The sequence below is a fragment of the Pongo abelii genome, chromosome 15 (assembly GCF_028885655.2).
Source record: "Pongo abelii isolate AG06213 chromosome 15, NHGRI_mPonAbe1-v2.0_pri, whole genome shotgun sequence".
NCBI classification, from domain to species: domain Eukaryota; kingdom Metazoa; phylum Chordata; class Mammalia; order Primates; family Hominidae; genus Pongo; species Pongo abelii.
Window position 1 is genome coordinate 38,806,687 of NC_072000.2, and position 20,961 is coordinate 38,827,647.

Here is a 20,961-nt window from a genome sequence, read left to right on the forward strand (position 1 = left end):
GGTTTCTTTTAATCTCAGTTTTCTTTGTCTTTCTTAGACCTCAGCTTAAAAATAATAATAATAAAAAAGCATAGGCCTATTATTTTGTAACATGTTCAATTTGGGTTTATCTGATATTTCCTTATGATAAGATTCAGGTTGGTATTTTTGGCAAGAATGTTACAAAAATTATCTTGTAACCTTTTCAAGGGTATTGTATCAAGGACCCCCGTATGTGACTATTAGTGATGACTTTATATGTTGCCCAAGAAATTTATGCCTATTCTGATGTTGCTAAGAATTTTCCTGTTTTCTTCTAGAATTTTCATAGTTTTGGCTTTTAGGTTTATGAACTATTTAGAAATATTTTGTGTGTGTGATGTGAAATAGGGATTGAGGTTCATTCATTTTTTTTTTCAACTTTTTGCCTTATTAGCTTTTCCTATTTCTTTGATTTCTGCTTATTATTATTCTACTTTCTTTGAAATTTAATTTGCTCTTCTTTTTCTACCTTTTTAGGTTGAAAACTTAGGTCAATGTTTTATGACCTTTCTTTTTTTTATATATATAAGTATTTAAAGCTATGTATTTCCTGCTAAGTACTAGTATACTGCATCCCATGAATTTTGATACGTAATTTTTATTATCACTTAGTTCAAAATATTTCCTAATTCCCTTTGTAATTTTTTTGACCTTGGGTTATTGAGAAGTGTATTTAGGAATACTTGGGGCTTTTATAGATATTTTACTGCTAGTGGTTTTTTGTTTAAGTGTGTGTGTGTGTGTATGTGTGTATCAGCAACTATACTCTTTAAGATCTCAGTATTTTGAAATGTATTGAAACTTATTTTATGGTTAGTCTATTCTCACACTGCTATAAAGAACTGCCTGAGCCTGGGTAAATTTACAAAGAAAAGTGGTTTAATTGACTCAAGGTTCTGCATGGCTGGGGAGGCCTTAGGAAACTTACAACGATGGCAGAAGGGGAAGCAGGCATGTCTTACACGGCAGCAGGCAAGAGAGTATGTGAGAGCACAGGGAAAACTACCGTTTATAAAACCTTCAGATCTCGTGAGAATTCACTCACTATCACGAGAACTGCATGGAAGAAACCACCCCCATAAACTAATCACTTTTTACTAGGTCTTCCCTTCAACACCTGGGGATTACAATTCAAGGTGAGATTTGGGTGGGGACACAAAGCCAAACCATATCAATGGCCTAGCTTGTGGTCTGTCTTGGTAGATGTTCCATGTGCACTTGAAAAGGAATACGTAGTCTGCTATTGTTGGGCATAGTGTCCTACAGATATAGATTTGTCTTCTAAGTCCTTACTGATTTTTATCTACTTGTTCAATCAATTATGCAGAGAAGAGTGTTGAAATCTCCATCTGTAATTATAGATTTAACTATTCCTTCTTTGTTCCGTCAGCTTTTCCTTTATCCACATCTTGAAGCTCTATTCTTATTTATGATATGACTTTGATGTATTGATCCTGTCATCATTATGAAATGTCCCTTCTTTTTGTAGTATTCCTTTTCTTCAAGTCTATTTTGTCTAACATTAGTGTCACCATTCCAAGTTTCTTAAGCTTATTGATGCATGATACATCTTTTTCCCTACTTTTCACTTTCCCTTTATTCTGTATTAAAGATAAGTACATCTATTATAGATAGCATTTTTTATAAGGTTGGATTTAAACATTTTATTTTGCTATTTGTCTTCTATTTATCCCATCTGCTTTTTGTTCTTCTGTTTCTCCTTTTGGGTTAATCGAATTTCTTTTAATTTGTCATTTAATTCATCTATTGGCTTTTATCTCTACCTTTTTACTTTTTTTTAAACTTTTAAAAAATTTTATCAACTCTGGCCTACAGATCTACATTATTTTTTAAATGTATGGTTTGGACTTTACAATCTGAATCCTTAATTCAGTCTACTTAGAGTTTATATTGAACCATTTCACATGAAATATAAGAACATTATAGCAATAGAATTCCATATACCACTTCCTGGTCTTTGTGCTATTGTTTTATTGTAGCTTAAAACATATATTACATGTGTATATGTTTTAAGCCCCATAATGTAGTGCTATGATAATTTTTGCTTTAAGTAGTCATATGTCTTTTAAAGAAATTAAAAGAATAAAAAAGTATATTCTTTTTTATAAATACCCACATCTTTACCATTTTATTTTTGGTGTTTTTTCATTTCTTCCAAGTCTAGGTTTTCATCTGATATTATTTCCCTTCAGCCTGAAGAAATTGCTTTAGCATTTCTTTCTTTCTTTTCTTTTTCTTTTTTCTTTTTTTTTTTGTGGCAGAGTTTCACTCTTGTTGCCCAGGCTGGAGTGTAATGGCACAATCTTGGCAACCTCTGCCTCTCGGGTTCAAGCAATTCTCCTGCCTCAGACTCCCAAGTAGCTGGGATTACAGGCATGTGCCACCACACCCAGCTAATTTTGTATTTTTAGTAGAGACGGGATTTCTCCATGTTGGTCAGGCTGGTCTTGAACTCCCGACCTCAGGTGATCCACCTACCTCGGCCTCCCAAAGTGCTGGGATTACAAGCATGAGCCACCGCACCCAGCCTTCTTTCTTTTTTGTAGAGACAGTATCTTGCTGTGTTGCCCAGGCTGGTCTTGGATTCCTGACCTCAAGTGATCCTCCTACCTGGGCCTCTCAAAATGCTGGGATTACAGGCATGAGCCATGGCACTGGCCAGCTTTAGCATTCCTTATGTTGCAGGCTTGCTGGTGATGAATTATCTGTTTTCATTTACCTGAATATATCTTTATTTCACCTTAATTTTTTTTGGCAATTTTTGAAGGATATTTTTACTAGATACAGAATTGTGGATTGAAAGCAGTTTTTTGTTGTTGTTATTTTATTTGTTGTCTGTCATCCTTCTAAAGATGTTCTCTGGCTCCATTGTGTCTGATGAGAACTAAACTGTCATTTGTATCATTATTCCTTTTTATGTTATGTATCCTTTTTTTCTGACTGCTTTTAAGATTTTTCTATTTTTGATTTTCATCAGTTTTACTATGATGTGCCTAGTTATAGTTTTACTTATGGTTTTCTTTGTGTTTATTCTGCTTTGAGTTTGCTCTGCTTCTTGGGTAACTTATGTATTTCACCAAATTTGGGGATGTTTTGGCTATTCAAATACTTTTTATTACTCTGTCCTTTCTATCCTCTCCTTCTAGACCGTAATTATACATGTTAATCTGTTTGATATTGTACCACAGGTTACTGATAACCCAATTCATCTTTTTGCTTTCATTAAATTGTGTAATTTTTTGTTGCCCTGTCTTTCATGTTAACTGACTCTTTCTTCTACCATCTCCAATCTGCTGTTAAATCCACCCTAGGAATATTTTATTTCACATTTGTGCTTTTTGGTTCTATAATGTTCATTTTGTTAATTTTTCTAGTTTACAGTCTCTGTGGAGATTTTCTTTCTTTGCATTAATTATGACTATATTTACTTCTAATTTTTTTTTTTTTTTTTTTTGAGATGGAGTATCACTCTGTTGCCCAGGCTGGAGTACAGTGGTATAATCTTGGCTCACTGCAACCTTTGCCTCCCAGGTTCAAGTGATTCTCCTGCCTCAGCCTCCCAAGTAGCTGGGATTACAGGTGCGCGCCATGCTGGTGCGCTGCACCCACCAACTTGTCATCTAGCATTAGGTATATCTCCCAATGCTATCCCTCCCCCCTCCCCCCACCCCACAACAGTCCCCAGAGTGTGATGTTCCCCTTCCTGTGTCCATGTGTTCTCATTGTTCAATTCCCACCTATGAGTGAGAATATGCGGTGTTTGGTTTTTTGTTCTTGCGATAGTTTACTGAGAATGATGATTTCCAATTTCATCCATGTCCCTACAAAGGACGTGAACTCATCATTTTTTATGGCTGCATAGTATTCCATGGTGTATATGTGCCACATTTTCTTAATCCAGTCTATCATTGTTGGACATTTGGGTTGGTTCCAAGTCTTTGCTATTGTGAATAATGCGGCAATAAACATACGTGTGCATGTGTCTTTATAGCAGCATGATTTATAGTCCTTTGGGTATATACCCAGTAACGGGATGGCTGGGTCAAATGGAATTTCTAGTTCTAGATCCCTGAGGAATCGCCACACTGATTTCCAGAAGGGTTGAACTAGTTTACAGTCCCATCAACAGTGTAAAAGTGTTCCTATTTCTCCACATCCTCTCCAGCACCTGTTGTTTCCTGACTTTTTAATGATTGCCATTCTAACTGGTGTGAGATGGCATCTCATTGTGGTTTTGATTTGCATTTCTCTGATGGCCAGTGATGGTGAGCATTTTTTCATGTGTTTTTTGGCTGCATAAATGTCTTCTTTTGAGAAGTGTCTGTTCATGTCCTTCGCCCACTTTTTGATGGGGTTGTTTGTTTTTTTCTTGTAAATTTGTTTGAGTTCATTGTAGATTCTGGATATTAGCCCTTTGTCAGATGAGTAGGTTGCGAAAATTTTCTCCCATTTTGTAGGTTGCCTGTTCACTCTGATGGTAATTTCTTTTGCTGTGCAGAAGCTCTTGAGTTTGATTAGATCCCATTTGTCAATTTTGGCTTTTGTTGCCATTGCTTTTGGTGTTTTAGACATGAAGTCCTTGCCCATGCCTATGTCCTGAATGGTAATGCCTAGGTTTTCTTCTAGGGTTTTTATGGTTTTAGGTCTAACATTTAAGTCTTTAATCCATCTTGAATTGATTTTTGTATAAGGTGTAAGGAAGGGATCCAGTTTCAGCTTTCTACATATGGCTAGCCAGTTTTCCCAGCACCATTTATTAAATAGGGAATCCTTTCCCCATTTCTTGTTTTTGTCAGGTTTGTCAAAGATCAGATACTTGTAGATATGTGGCATTATTTCTCACGGCTCTGTTCTGTTCCATTGATCTATATCTCTGTTTTGGTACCAGTACCATGCTGTTTTGGTTATTGTAGCCTTGTAGTATAGTTTGAAGTCAGGTAGCTTGATGCCTCCAGCTTTGTTCTTTTGGCTTAGGATTGACTTGGCGATGCGGGCTCTTTTTTGGTTCCATATGAACTTTAAAGTAGTTTTTTCCAATTCTGTGAAGAAAGTCATTGGTAGCTTGATGGGGATGGCATTGAATCTGTAAATTACCTTGGGAAGGATGGCCATTTTCATGATATTGATTCTTCCTACCCATGAGCATGGAATGTTCTTCCATTTGTTTGTATCCTCTTTTATTTCCTTGAGCAGTGGTTTGTAGTTCTCCTTGAAGAGGTCTTTCACATCCCTTGTAAGTTGGATTCCTAGGTATTTGATTCTCTTTGAAGCAATTGTGAATGGGAGTTCACTCATGATTTGGCTCTCTGTTTGTCTGTTATTGATGTATAAGAATGCTTGTGATTTTTGCACATTGATTTTGTATCCTGAGACTTTGCTGAAGTTGCTTATCAGCTTAAGGAGATTTTGGGCTGAGACAATGGGGTTTTCTAGATATACTATCATGTCATCTGCAAACAGGGACAATTTGACTTCTTCTTTTCCTAATTGAATACCCTTTATTTCTTTCTCCTGCCTAATTGCCCTGGCCAGAACTTCCAACACTATGTTGAATAGGAGTGGTGAGAGAGGTCATCCCTGTCTTGTGCCAGTTTTCAAAGGGAATGCTTCCAGTTTTTGCCCATTCAGTATGACATTGGCTGTGGGTTTGTCATAAATAGCTCTTATTATTTTGAGATACGTCCCATCAATACCGAATTTATTGAGAGTTTTTAGGATGAAGGGCTGTTGAATTTTGTCAAAGGCCTTTTCTGCATCTATTGAGATAATCATGTGGTTTTTGTCTTTGGTTCTGTTTATATGCTAGAATACATTTATTGATATGCGTATGTTGAACCAGCCTTGCATCCCAGGGATGAAGCCCACTTGATCGTGGTGGATAAGCTTTTTGATGTGCTGCTGGATTCAGTTTGCCAGTATTTTATTGAGGATTTTTCCATCAATGTTCATCAGGGATATTGGTCTAAAATTCTCTTTTTTTGTTGTGTCTCTGCCAGACTTTGGTATCAGGATGATGTTGGCCTCATAAAATGAGTTAGGGAGGATTCCCTCTTTTTCTATTGATTGGAATAGTTTCAGAAGGAATGGTACCAGCTCCTCCTTGTACCTCTGATAGAATTCGGCTGTGAATCCGTCTGGTTCTGGACTTTTTTTGATTTGTAGGCTATTAATTATTGCCTCAATTTCAGAGCCTGTTATTGGTCTATTCAGAGAGTCAACTTCTTCCTGGTTTAGTCTTGGGAGGGTGTATGTGTCCAGGAATTTATCCATTTCTTCTAGATTTTCTAGTTTATTTGCGTAGAGGTGTTTATAGTATTCTCTGATGGTAGTTTGTGTTTCTGTGGGATCGGTGGTGATATCCCCTGTATCATTTTTTATTGCATCTATTTGATTCTTCTCTCTTTTCTTCTTTATTAGTCTTTCTAGCAGTCTATCAATTTTGTTGATCTTTCAAAAAACCAGCTCCTAGATTCATTGATTTTTTTGAAGGGTTTTTTGTGTCTATCTCTTTCAGTTCTGTTCTGATCTTAGTTATTTCTTGCCTTCTGCTAGCTTTTGAATGTGTTTGCTCTTGCTTCTCTAGTTCTTTTAATTGTGATGTTAGGGTGTCGATTTTAGATCTTTCCTGCTTTCTCTTGTGGGCATTTAGTGCTATAAATTTCCCTCTACACACTGCTTTGAATGTGTCCCAGAGATTCTGGTATGTTGTGTCTTTGTTCTCATTGGTTTCAAGGAACATCTTTATTTCTGCCTTCATTTCGTTATGTACCCAGTAGTCATTCAGGAGCAGGTTGTTCAGTTTCCATGTAGTTGAGCAGTTTTGAGTGAGTTTCTTAATCCTGAGTTCTAGTTTGATTGCACTGTGGTCTGAGAGACAGTTTGTTATAATTTCTGTTCTTTTACATTTGCTGAGGAGTGCTTTACTTCCAACGATGTGGTCAATTTTGGAATAAGTGCGATGTGGTGCTGAGAAGAATGTAAATTCTGTTGATTTGGGGTGGAGAGTTCCATAGATGTCTATTAGGTCCGCTTGGTGCAGAGCTGAGTTCAATTCCTGGATATCCTTGTTAACTTTCTGTCTCGTTGATCTGTCTAATGTTGACAGTGGGGTGTTAAAGTCTCCCATTATTATTGTTTGGGAGTCTAAGTCTCTTTGTAAGTCTCTAAGGACTTGCTTTATGAATCTGGGTGCTCCTGTATTGGGTGCATATATATTTAGGATAGTTAGCTCTTCTTGTTGAATTGATCCCTTTACTTACCATTATGTAATGGCCTTCTTTGTCTCTTTTGATCTTTGTTGGTTTAACATCTGTTTTATCAGAGGCTAGGATTGCAGCCTCTGCCTTTTTTTGTTTTCCATTTGCTTGGTAGATCTTCTTCCATCCCTTTATTTTGAGCCTATGTGTGTCTCTGCATGTGAGATGGGTCTCCTGAATACAGCAACACTGATGGGTCTTGACTCTTTATCCAGTTTGCCAGACTGTGTCTTTTAATTGGAGCATTTAGCCCATTTACATTTAAGGTTAATATTGTTATGTGTGAATTTGATCATGTCATTGTGATGTTAGCTGGTTATTTTGCTCATTAGTTGATGCAGTTTCTTCCTAGCATCGATGGTCTTTACGTTTTGGCATGTTTTTGCAGTGGCTGGTACCGGTTGTTCCTTGCCATGTTTAGTGCTTCCTTCAGAAGCTCTTTTAGGGCAGGCCTGGTGGTGACAAAATCTCTCAGCATTTGCTTGTCTGTAAAGGATTTTATTTCTCCTTCACTTATGAAGCTTAGTTTGGCTGGATAGGAAATTCTGGGTTGAGAATTCTTTTCTTTAAGAATGTTGAGTATTGGTCCCCACTCTCTTCTGGCTTGTAGAGTTTCTGCCAAGAGATCAGCTTTAGTCTGATGGGCTTCCCTTTGTGGGTAACCCAACCTTTCTCTCTAGCTGCCCTTAACATTTTTTCCTTCATTTCAACTTTAGTGAATCTGACAATTATGTGTCTTGGAGTTGCTCTTCTTGAGGAGTATCTTTGTGGCATTCTCTGTATTTTCTGAATTTGAATGGTGGCCTGCCTTGCTAGGTTGGGGAAGTTCTCCTGGATAATATCCTGCAGTGTTTTCCAACTTGGTTCCATTCTCCCCCTCACTTTCAGGTGCACCAATCAGACGTAGATTTGGTCTTTTCACATAGTCCCATATTTCTTGGAGGCTTTGTTCGTTTCTTTTTCCTCTTTTTTCTCTAAACTTCTCATCTCGCTTCATTTCATTCATTTCATCTTCCATCACTGATACTCTTTCTTCCAGTTGATTGAATCGGCTACTGAAGCTTGTGCATTCGTCACGTAGTTCTTGTGCCATGGTTTTCAGCTCCATCAGGTCATTTAAGGACTTCTCTACACTGGTTATTCTAGTTAGCCATTCGTCTAATCTTTTTTCAAGGTTTTTAGCTTCTTTGCAGTGGGTTCGAACTTCCTTCTTTAGCTTGGAGAAGTTTGATCGTCTGAAGCCTTCTTCTCTCAACTCGTCAAAGTCATCGTCAAAGCTTTGTTCCGTTGCTGGCAAGGAGCTGCATCCCTTGGATGGGGAGAGGTGCTCTGATTTTTAGAATTTTCAGCTTCTCTGCTCTGTTTTTTCCCCATCTTTGTGGTTTTATCTACCTTTGGTCTTTGATGATTTTGACATACAGATGAGGTTTTGGTGTGGATGTCCTTTCTGTTTGTTAATTTTCCTTCTAACAGTCAGGACCCTCAGCTGCAGGTCTGCTGGAGTTTGCTGGAGGTCCACTCCAGACCCTGTTTGCCTGGGTATCAGCAGCGGAGGCTGCAGAACAGCAAATATTGCTGAACAGCAAATGTTGCTGCCTGATCATTCCTCTGGAAGCTTCGTCTCAGAGGGGTACCCGGCCGTGTGAGGTGTCAGTCTGCCCCTACTGAGGGGTGCCTCCCAGTTAGGCTACTCGGGGGTAAGGGACCCACTTGAGGAGGCAGTCTGTCCATTCTCAGATCTCAAACTCCGTGCTGGGAGAACCACTACTCTCTTCAAAGCTCAGTTGGAACTGCAGAAATCACCCGTCTTCTGCATCCAGCTGTGGACTGGAGCTGTTCCTATTCGGCCATCTTGGAACCGCCAGTTCATTCTTATCATAACTATCATGTGGGTTAATTTAGAAGTCTAGATAGGCCAGCTGCAGATCAAATGAAATTACATATGAAAGTGCTTTGTGAAGTATAAAGCACTATGAGATTATAAAGTGTATTAGATAATTGTATGCAGTTGCATCCATTAGACTGGCTTTTTCAGATTTCATTTTTAGAGTATCTGTGTGTGTGTGTGTGTGTGTGTGTGCGTGCGTGCGTGTATATTTTTAAGGGATGAATATTTTGAATTGTCAAAACAATAATAAAGGTCACTGCAGTGTGTTTATAATAAAGTCCTTACTAAGTTCTTATTAATGTTTTGTCTGACATTTCTTTATTAGGAACTTAAGAGATTTAAGAACTTCATAAAATCTTGTCCTCCTTTTGATGTTGTCATTGATGGTCTCAATGTTGCCAAAATGTTTCCTAAAGTTCGTGAATCTCAATTTGTAAGTATAAGTTTTACTTTGTTATTCCACATCTCTAGAAATATTTATTGTACCCATTTATGACCTTCTTGGGGCTCTTAGCTCCTCAGTTTTTCTTCCTCTAAAACTAAGGTCTTCAGGGTGCCACAGTGACCAACTGCATGCTCCCCTAAGATTTACTATTTTCATCACTAACAAGTCGCTCTTCAAGGCTGGGAGAAAACGATTAAAAGTGAGGAATTAAAAGAAAGATTGCAATACAGGGCCAGATTTTCCCGTTTTGTGTAACCTTTAGCTAACCTTCTCCTGGGTCTCTGCTTTCTCTTTGGGGTCACTCTGTCATTTCCCTGTGGGTCATATCCTTATATTTGAAAATTATCAATATACAATATCAAGAGATATTAATCACTCATTACTCACATTTGTTTTTTCCAAACGTAGTATGTTCATAAATTAACCTAAGCAGTTTTTTTTTCTATATGGTAGCCATTTGTCAATTTATAAATGCCCTACTAGTTTCTAATAAGACTATCATTTCTCACAGCTGCAATTAGCAGTTACTTTAATCTCTATTTTGTAGATTAAAAAATTGAGGCTAATTTTGTATAGTAAATCTATAGAAAACAGTCATAACATCAAAATTAGATTGTAGAGAGCTCCTGGGTTTCAGACTTGTGGCTCTTATCATTGGCAATCTATAGCCATTCATCTGTAATTAAACTATGTCTTAAAAATTGTTGCCGCTGGCTGGGCACAGTGGCTCATGTCTGTAATCCCAGCACTTTGGGAGGCCAAGGTGGGTGGATCATCTGAGGTCAGGTGTTCAAGAGCAGCCTGGCTAACATGGTGAAACCCTGTCTCTACTAAAAATACAAAAATTAGTTGGGCGTGGTGGCATGTGCCTGTAATCCCAGCTACTCGAGAGGCTGAGGCAGGAGAATTGCTTGAACCTGGAAGGCGGAGGTTGCAGTGAGCCGAGATCGTGCCATTGCACTCCAGCCTGGGCAACAAGAGCAAAACTCTGTCTCAAAAAAAAAAAAAAAAAAAAGATAAAAAGAGTAGTAAAATACATATGTATTATTTTTATATTTGAAATTGAAGCATATATAAAATTGAGGAACCCTAATGGGAAGAATAGAAAAATTTGCTAGACAGTAAAAAACAAAACAAAACTAAACTAAAAAACATAAACACTGTTAAAAGACAACAAACTGCAAAATGTAGGCCAGGCATGGTGGGTCACGTCTGTAATCCCAGCACTTTGGGAGGCTGAGGCGGGCAGATTGCCTGAGGTCAGGAGTTCGAGACCAGCCTGGCTAACATGGTGAAACCCCATCTCTACTAAAAATACAAAAAAATTAGCCAGGCGTGATGGTGCACACCTGTAGTCCCAGCTACTTGGGAGGCTGAGGCGGGAGAATCACTTAAACCTGGAAGGCGGTGGTTTTAGTGAGCTGAGATCATGTCACTGCACTCCAGCCTGGGCAACAAAACAAGACTCCATCTCAAAAAATAAAAAGTAAATAAAATGTTTACAATATGTGACAAAGAGCAAATTTCCTCACTGTATCAGGACTCTTATAAGCCTATAAGAAAGAGATGAACTGACCGGGCACGGTGGCTCACGCCTGTAATCCCAGCACTTTGGGAGGCCAAGGCGGGTGGATCACCTGAGGTCAGGAGTTGAAGACCAGCCTGGCTAACACGGTGAAACCCCATCTCTACTAAAAATGCAAAAATTAGCCGGGTGTGGTGGCAGGTGCCTGTAATCCCAGCTACTTGGGAGGCTGAGTCAAGAGAATTGCTTGAACCCGGGAGGTGGAGGTTGCAGTGAGCTGAGATCTTGCCATTGCACTCCAGCCTGGGCGACAGAGTGAGACTCCGTCTCGAAAACAAAAAAGAAAAAGATGAACCATGCAGTGGAATAGTGGTTTAATTTTACTCATATTTATAGATACACAGATTAAAATATTTATCTTCCAGATTGGTAAATCTTTAAAAGTTGGTAATATTCAGTGTTTAGAATAGTTTGAAGAGGTAGGAAGGATGATATCAGTGTGATATTTTTGGTGGATGATTTGTCTGTAACTTTCATTATCTAAAATACTGAAATTCTGCTTTTAGGAACTGACATAGTAACACTAGTACATAAAGAAATGTATTCAAATGTGTTCATTATTGCATTATTGGTAAGCAGAAAAATCTAAACAACCTAAATATCTGTCAATCTAAAGCCCAATACATATTTAAATATTAATTTTTGTGAATAAGGTAAACCAATATGTGCTGCTGTAGAACAGTTGTCAGAATATAAGTGTAAGAAGCAAAATGAAAAACAACATGCTTAGAATTGCTCTACTTATATTAAAAACAAAGCAAAAAATTACCCATCTATAGATAAATGTTTGTTAGATAAGTTTGTATGTGTATGCCCAAAAAATTTCTAGAAGTTTAACACATACATACATACACACACACACACACACACACATGCACACACACAATTTAACAGTGTAGTTACCTTTGGGAATTGGGGATAGAATACTGTATAAGAGAATTGATAGGATTTCTGGTTTTTGTTTATTTTTTTGAATTTTCTTTTACCATGAGTATATATTACTTTAAAATTTTAAAAATATCAGGAAAGGAAAAAGGTTAAAAAGCATTCTTGGTAAATATTTTAAAATAATTTTATAACACTCTGTGTCTTGTGGATGTACAATAATTTTTAAATCATTTACCTGTTGTTAGACAAATGAGGCTTTCCATTTTTCACTACAATAAGTAATACTTGGAAGACAGCCTCTGTGCGTGTTTCATAGGATGTCTTTGGAATAGATTTTGAGAAACCGTACTCTAGTCAAAGGGTATATATATTTTTAAAGATCTCACTATATATTGCCAAATTGCTTTCCAAAATGATTGTAGTAATTTATACTACCACCAAAAGTGTATAATGGTGCCTAAATATAACACATTTCTTTAAGGTTACTTATTACATGATTGTTTCAGCCACTCACCTATGCCATGAGTCCGCTAAGTGAAAAGGCTGGATGGTTTCTTCCCCATTTTTTAGGTCAAACAGATTTTTTTAAATTGTGGGACAAGCTTTAATGAAATAGTTCCAGAAAGGGAATATTCTTCATTGTCTTTTCTGTCTTCCTTATCTTTCTCTTAATACAATTACCTATAAGTGTACATAAAGGAAAAATTAGGAATTCGAAGTTCTATAAGTTTTAAGTCTTTTCCATCTTTGAAGAGATTTCCAGATTTTTTGTCTGTGGAGTGATGTACATGTTATTTATGCTCTTCCTATGAACTCTCTGCATTATACATTACACATTTTTCTCAGTCCTTTTACATTAATGGTTGATTATATATCTAGTATTCTCTGTAAGTTCATTAATGAGAAAATAACTTTTTTACATTCATTGTTTATGGAGTAGCACCATTATCACATATCTTGATCTCAGAGCCTATAGCTTAAGGGTGATAGAGATTAAGGAACTAAAAAAAGAAAGTTCTAGTTGTAAATATATTTTATTTTCTCAATTTTCAGATGAATCTTTTTTATATTTTAATTTTTCTGAAGTCTGTGTTATAACTGATGTCAGTAGAAACTTGCCAGCCACCATGTAGAGATTTATTGGTGACTATCATTGCCTGGGTGTGTACAAAATTAGCTATACATTGCCACCTCAGTTTAATTAGTTATATTCGTAGCTCCACACACTGTTACACTGTTTAATTTTAACCTAAATCTTTTTTAAAAAACTTTTATTTTAAGCTTGGGGGTACATGGGAAGGTTTGTTACATACATAAACATTTGTCAAGGGGGTTTGTTATACATATTATTTCATCACGCAGGTATTAAGCCCAGTACTCAATAGTTAATCTTTTCTGCTCCTCTCCCTTCTCCCACACTCCCCCCTCAAGTAGACCCCAGTGTCTGTTGTTTCTTTATTTGTGTTCATAAGCTTTTATAATTTAGTTCCCACTTATAAGTGAGAACATGTAGTATTTGGATTTCTGTTTCTGCAATAGTTTGCTAAAGATAATAGCCTCCATCTCCATCCATGTTCCTACAAAAGACATGATCTCGTTCTTTTTTTGGCTGCATAGTACTCCATGTTGTATATGTGCCACATTTTCTTTATCCAATCTGTCATTGATGGGCATTTAGGTTGATTCCATGTCTTTGCTATTGTTAATAGTACTGCAGTGAACATTCATTTGCATGTGTTTTTATGGTAGAATGATTTCTACTTGTCTGGGTATATACTCAGTAATGGGATTGCTGGGTTGAATGGTAGTTCTGCTTTTAGCACTTTGAGAAATTTCCATACTGCTTTCCACAATGGTTAAACTCATTTACACTCCCACCAACAGTGTATAAGTGTTCCCTTTTCTCTGCAACCTCACCAGCATGTATTATTTTTTGACTTTTCAGTAATAGCCATTCTGACTGGTGTGAAATGGTATCTCATTGTGGTTTTGATTTGCGTTTCTCTAATGATCAGTGATATTGAGCTTTTTTTCATATGCTTTTTGTCCACATATTTGTCTTCTTTTGTGAAGTTTCTGTTCATGTCCTTTGCCCACTTTTTAATGGGGTTGTTTTTCTCTTGTAAATTTGTAGTTTTAACCTAAATCTTAACTTTAAATATTTGCCAAAGGTTTCCTGACAGTGTAATAAAAGACAGTGGAAGTTGCTTTTCTAAGACTAAGATACAGAATTTTAAAGCAATAAGAGGTTGTTATGACTGATTTTTGCATTTTGAAAAGTTGCCACTGAGCCTGCAAACTTCCACCTGCCAGTTCCTTCCCATAGACATTCAAGCAAAGTTGACTAACTTCCAGAATGGCATAATTCAAAGAAAGAAAAAGCAATAATCAGATGTGAAATACAGGTAAACCCCAGTATTTTTCAACCTTAGTGTCATGCTGTTGGTCCTAAAAGTGTTATAAAAGTGAAGATGAATAGCACAGGCTCTAAGGAGAGTGGTGTGTAATATGTCACCATGAGGATGTACAGAACTGTTATGGCCAAAAGTGATTTAGAACAGAACAGCCTTCAACTCAGATATGAAAGTGTATACTTACATGTTAATTGTGATTCCAAAACAAGATTATGGTATGGAACTATATGGATTAATGTACGATTTTGTTGGTTACTGAAATAGTATACTTTTTTATTTGTTTTTTTGCTTAAAAGTTATTTATTCCTAAACCAGTGTTTCATCTTACAGTTTCTGGCATCTTAATAATGAGGAAGTATGATTACAAGATGTGCTAAGTGGAACTGGGGACTATAAAGTCCCTGGGCTCAAGACACCCCCCAACCTCAGCCTTCTGAGTAGCTGGGACTACAGACACATGCCACCAAGTCCAGCTAATTTTTTTTTTTTTTTTTTTTTTTTTTTTGTGTGTAGACGAGGTTTTGTCATGTTGCCCCGGCTGGTCTTGAACTCCTGGGCTTAAGTGATCTGCCTGCTGTGGCCTCCCAAAATGTTGGGATTACAGGTATAAACCACCATGCCGCCTAGATTTTGCTTTTGGCACAATTGGAGACTTGGCCAAGTCATGTCTCAATTCTTTAATGGTTATATATTTTTTCTTTTTTATTGAGAAATATAATATTTATATACCGTAATATTCACCCTTTTAAAGTGTACAATTCACTGGTTTTTACTGTATACACAAAGTTTTGCAATCATCACCACTATCCTATTCCAGGACATTTTCATTTTTCTTGAAGAAACCTCATACCCATTAGCACTAACTCCCAGTTTCTTCCTGCCGTTGGTCCCTGGCAACCACTAGTCTTCATTCTGTCTTTTCCTTTTTTCTTTCATTTTCTTTTTTTTTTTTTTTTGAGACAGGTACTTGTGTTGCCCAAGCTGGAGGGTAAGGATGCAGTCATATCTCACTGCAGGCTTGACCTCCTGGGCTCAAGTGGTCCTCTGCCTCAGCCTTCCAAGTAGCTAGAACTGCAGGCACATACCACCAGGCCCAGCTAATTTTATTATTATTATTATTATTTTTTCAATAGAAACAGGTTCTCACTGTGTTGCTCAGGCTGGTCTTGAACTCCTGGCCTCAGGCAGTCCTCCCAAAGTGCTGGGATTACAGGTGTGAGCCACCATGTCTGGCCTTCTTTCTATCTTTATGAATTTACCTATTCCAGACATTTCGTATTTTCACTTAGCATAGTGTTTCAAAGTTCATCCATTTTGTAGCAAGAATCAGTATTTCATTCCCTTTTATTGCCAAATCGTGTTCCATTGTATGGATATGCAACATTTTATTTATTTGTTCTGTAGTTGATGGACCTTTGGGTTGTTACCACTTCTTGGCTATTATGAGTAATGCTACTATGAACATTTGGGCACAAGTTTTTGTGTGGACATATGTTTTAATTTCTTTTGGCTATATACCTAAGAGTAGAATTGGTGAGTCATATGGTAACTCTGTGTTTAATCTTTTGAACTTCCCAACTGTTTTCTAAAGCAGCTGCACCATTTTGCATTCTCATCAGCTGTGTATAAAGGTTCCAATGTCTCCACATCCTCACGAATACTTGTTATTTGTCTTTTTGATTATAGTCATCCTAGCAGGTGTGAAGTGGTATCTTTTTTTGTTTGTTTTGGTCATGTAAGAAATGCAGGACGTGGTATCTTGTAGTTTCTTTGTTTTTTTTTTTTTTTTTAGGTGGAGTCTCACTGTCACCGAGGCTGGAGTGCAGTGGCATGATCTCAGCTCACTGCAACCTCTGCCTCCCGGGTTCAAGCAATTCTCGTGGCTCAGACTCCTGAGTAGCTGGGACTGCAGGTGCGCACCACCATGCCTTGCTAATTTTTTTTCTTTTTCGTATTTTTACTAGAGACGAGTTTTCGCCATGTTGGCCAGGCGGGTCTCAAACTCCTGACCTCAGGTGATCTGCCTGCCTTGGCCTCCCAAAGTGCTGGGATTACAGGCCTGAGCCACTGCACCTGGCCCAGTATCTTGTAGTTTTGATTTGCATTTGTTAATGATGCATGATGTTGAATATCCTTTAATATATTTATTGGCCATTTGTATATCTTCTTTGAAGAAATGTCTATTTATTTTATTTTCTTTTTTTTTTTATTTTTTGAGATGGAGTCTCGCTTTGTTGCCCAGGCTGGAGTGGTGCAGTGGCGTGATCTCAGTTCACTGCAACGTCCACCTCCCAGGTTCAAGCGATTCTCCTGCCTCAGCCTCCTGAGTAGCTGGGATTACAGGCACGTGCCACCACGCCCGGCTAACTTTTGTGTTTTTACTAGAGACAGGGTTTCACCATGTTGTTCAGGCTGGTCTTGAACGCCTGACCTCAGCCTCCCAAAGTGCCCATTTTTAATTATTTTTTATTATTATTGTTGAGTTGTTATTTTATTTATTTTTTTTTGAGACAGAGTCTCGCCCTGTTGCCCAGGCTGGAGTGCAGTGGCATGATCTTGGCTCACTGCAACCTCCACCTCCTGGGTTCAAGCGATTCTCCTGCCTCAGCCTCCTGAGTAGCTGGGATTACGGGCGTGCACCACCATGCCTGGCTCATTTTTGTATTTCTGGTAGAGACGGGGTTTCACCATATTAGTCAGGCTGGTCTCGAACTCCTGACCTCGTGATCTGCCCGCCTCGGCCTCCCAAAGTGCTGGGATTACAGGTGTGAGCCATCACACCCAGCTGAATTATAATTTTTAACTATATACCAAATACTAGATCTTTATCAGATCTAGTAAAGTGTAATCTGTAAGTATTTTCTCCCAGGCTTTGGATTCTCTTTTCAGTGTTTTGATGATATCCTTTGAGGCATGGAAGTTTTAGTTTTGATGAAGTCCAATTTATTTTTTCTTTTGTTGCCTGTGCTTTTGGTGTCTAATCTAAGAAATCATTGCCTAGGGGCCGGGTGTGGTGGCTCACGCCTGTAATCCCAGAACTTTGGGAGGCCAAGGTGGGCAGATCACAAGGTCAAGAGATCGAGACCATCCTGGCCAACATGGTGAAACTCTGTCTCTACTAAAAATACAAAAATTAGCTGGGTGTGGTGGTGGGTGCCTGTCGTACCAGCTACTCGGGAGGCGGAGGTTGCAGTAAGCTGAGATCGTGCCACTGCACTCCAGCCTGGCGACAGAGCAAGACTCTGTCTCAAAAAAAAAAAGAAAGAAAGTATTGCCTAATCCAAGGTCATGAAGATTAATGCCTATGTTTCTTCTAAGAGTTTTATAGTTTTAGTTCTTGCAGTTACAGTGTTTGCATTGTTAGGGAAGCAGTTCAATCTTGAGTACATGATAAACCAACATAATTTAGAATATAGTGAGATTAAAGGGGACTAACCTTCACCCTGTTTATTTGTTTAACCTATAAATCTAGGCAGACTAAATCTTGCTACTTTTCTTGTAGATGTTTTTCAACTGTAAATTGTATTTTGCTTAAAGTATTTCTGTTGTTGTTGTTTTTAGAGTTGGGGTCTTGCCATGTTGTCCAGGCTAGTCTCAAACCCCTGGGCTCAAGTGATCTGCCTGCTTCAGCCTCCCAAAGTGCTGGGATTATGGGTGTGAGCCACGGTGCCCAGCCTGCATAAAGTAATATATTTCCCTGGTTTCAAATTTTCAGAAAAAGAAAAATTCTGAGCTTTTTTTTTTTTTTTTTTAAAGAAGAGGGAAGGATTCTGAGTGACTAGCAGATTGATTATATAGCCTGCATTTTAAGAACAGTTATAGAAACTTGGCAGGGAATTATTAGGTTGATTCAATTACTGTTTCTTGAGCACCTGTTCCAAGCCAGATACTGTTTTAAGCTGTGAGGATATGACCATAGATCAATAACAGGAATGCTAGCCACAAGGTTAGGCTAATGGTTGTGTTATCTAAACAAGAAATGCATATTGTGTATCCTGTTGTCTGTTAACAATGATTCTTGTGTTCGTGCATGACTCTTTTCCTTAAAGATTTACTTGAATTGTCAGAATAGAAAATAATATTTACCCAAAATACATGAGATAAGATTTTTTTAAAAAAAAATAAGCATTGCAGGCTGGGCACGGTGTCTTATGCCTGTAATTCCAGCACTTTGGGAGGCTTTGGCTGGTGGATCGAGAGGTGAGAAGTTCAAGACCAGCCTGGCCAAGATGCTGAAACCCTGTCTCTACTAAAAATACAAAAATTAGCTGGGTGTGGTGGCACTTGCCTGTAATCTCAGCTACTCGGGAGGCTGAGGCAGGAGAATCGCTTGAACCCGGCAGCAGAGGTTGCAGTGAGCTGAGATTGCGCCACTGCACTCCAGCCTGGGTGATAGAGTGAGACACCGTCTTAAAAAAAAAAAAAAAAAAAAAAAAAGGCCGGGTGCAGTGTCTCATGCCTGTAATCCCAGCACTTTGGGAGGCCGAGGTGAGTGGATCATCTGAGGTCAGGAGTTCAAGACCAGCCTGGCCAACATGGCGAAACCCCATCTCTATTAAAAATACAAAATTAGCTGGGCGTGGTGCATGCCTGTAATCCCAGCTACTCGGGAGGCTGAGGCAGGAGAATCGCTTGAACCCAGGAGGCAGAGGTTGCAGTGAGTCGAGATCGAGCCATTGCACTCCAGCCTGGGCAACAAGAGTGAAACTCTGTCTCAAAAAGAAAAAAAAAATATATATATATATTGCAAAATGGTTTAGTAACATTTAAATCTCTAGAATATGTTGTAATTTTGAAGAAACTATGACTAAATTTATTTTATTTATTTTTATTTATTTATTTTTTTTGAGATGGAGTCTTGCTCTGTCACCCAGGCTGGAGTGCAGTGGCATGATCTTGGCTCACTGCAACCTCCACCTCCGGAGTTCAAGCAATTCTCTTGCCTCAGCCTTCTGAGTAGCTGGGATTACAGGCACGTGCCACCACGTCCGGCTAATTTTTGTATTTTTAGTAGAGGCGGGATTTTACCATGTTGGCCAAGATGGTCTCGATCTCCTGACCTCCTGATCCACCCACTTGGCCTCCCTAAGTGCTGGGATTACAGGCGTGAGCCACCGCACCCAGCTGACTGTATTTAAAAGTATTAGTTATGGACCCTTACATACTACTTGAGTCAACTTTTATATAGCACTTGAACCAACATCTCTTCATCATAATCTGTTGCAAGATATTTTAGATTTTCTTGGATTGGATTTCTTTCTTTCTTTTTTAATTTAATAAACTTAATTTTCCCAGAACAGTTTTAGGTTCATGGATTTCTTTTTTATGAACAGCCATTTCCCAACATGTTATTTGGACTCTTACAAATACTTCTGAACAAAGCCAGGCATGGTAGCATGCACCTGTTATATGAGTTGGCTATGTCCCCACCCAAATCTCATCTTGAATTGTAGCTCCCATAATTCCCACATGTTGTAGGAGGAACTTGGTGGGAGATAATTGAATCATGGGGGCGGTTTCCCTCATACTGGTCTTGTGGTAGTGAATAAGTCTTAGGAGATCTGATGGTTTTATAAGAGGTTTCCCCTTTCGCTTCTCTCATTCTCTCTTGCCTACTGCCATGTAAGACGTGCCTTTTATCTTCTGCCATGATTGTGAGGCCTCCCAAGCCATGGGGAACTGTGAGTCCATTAAACCTCTTTTTCATTATAAATTACCCAGTTTTGGGTATGTCTTTATCAGCAGCATGAAACCAGACTAATACAACCTGTAATCCCAGCACTTTCAGAGGCTGAGGCGGGAGAATCACTTGAGCCCAGGAGTACGAGACCAGCCTAGGCAACATAGTGAGACCCTATCTCTACAGAAGATCAGAAAAATTAGCTGGATGTGATGGCATGCACCTGTGGTTCCAGCTTCTCAGAAGGCTGAGGCAGGAGGATTGCTTGAGCCCAGGAATTCGAGGCTGCAGTGAGCTGTGATCATGCCACTGCACTCCAGCCTGGATAACAGTCTCAAAAACCAAAACCAAAACCAAAACCAAACCAAAACAAACAAACAAAAAAAAAACGAAGCAAAAACTGAGGTGGGTAATTGGCACTACTATCCACCAAATTGCTGAAGCCAAAAACCAAGGATTCCAGCCAGCAGCATTTACTCTTTCTCACTACCCCTATATCCAGTAGACTGACAAGTTTTCTTGGTTTTAACCCCCAGTAGACTGACAAGTTTTCTTGGTTTTAACCCCCCAAAATATCCCATAGTCTAGTCACTTCTTTCCATCTCCATTAACATCATCTCTCACCAAAACTCCTAAGTGGTCTCCTTGCTTTTTTCATACTTGCCTCAGTAACTTCCCTTTACACTTAGAATAAAATCCAAGTTCCTTGTCATGGATTATAATAACTCTCATTATCTGGTCTTTGCCTCTCTTTTCAACCTCA

General features: G+C 38.4%; 1 protein-coding gene across 6 annotated transcripts in view; it reads left to right on the top strand.

The window, feature by feature from the left end:
• PRORP (protein only RNase P catalytic subunit) overlaps window positions 1-20,961 on the top strand; it is a 140,630-nt gene that overhangs the window by 44,219 nt on the left and 75,450 nt on the right. For 4 of the 6 annotated variants that reach the window (XM_002824669.6, XM_054530015.2, XM_054530016.2 and 1 more), the window contains one exon: window positions 9,512-9,619. The exons of the other annotated variants lie outside the window; for them this stretch is intronic. In XM_002824669.6, coding sequence (XP_002824715.2) covers window positions 9,512-9,619 — 108 coding nt within the window. The remainder of the gene's footprint in view (window positions 1-9,511; window positions 9,620-20,961) is intronic. 6 annotated transcript variants of the gene reach the window in all.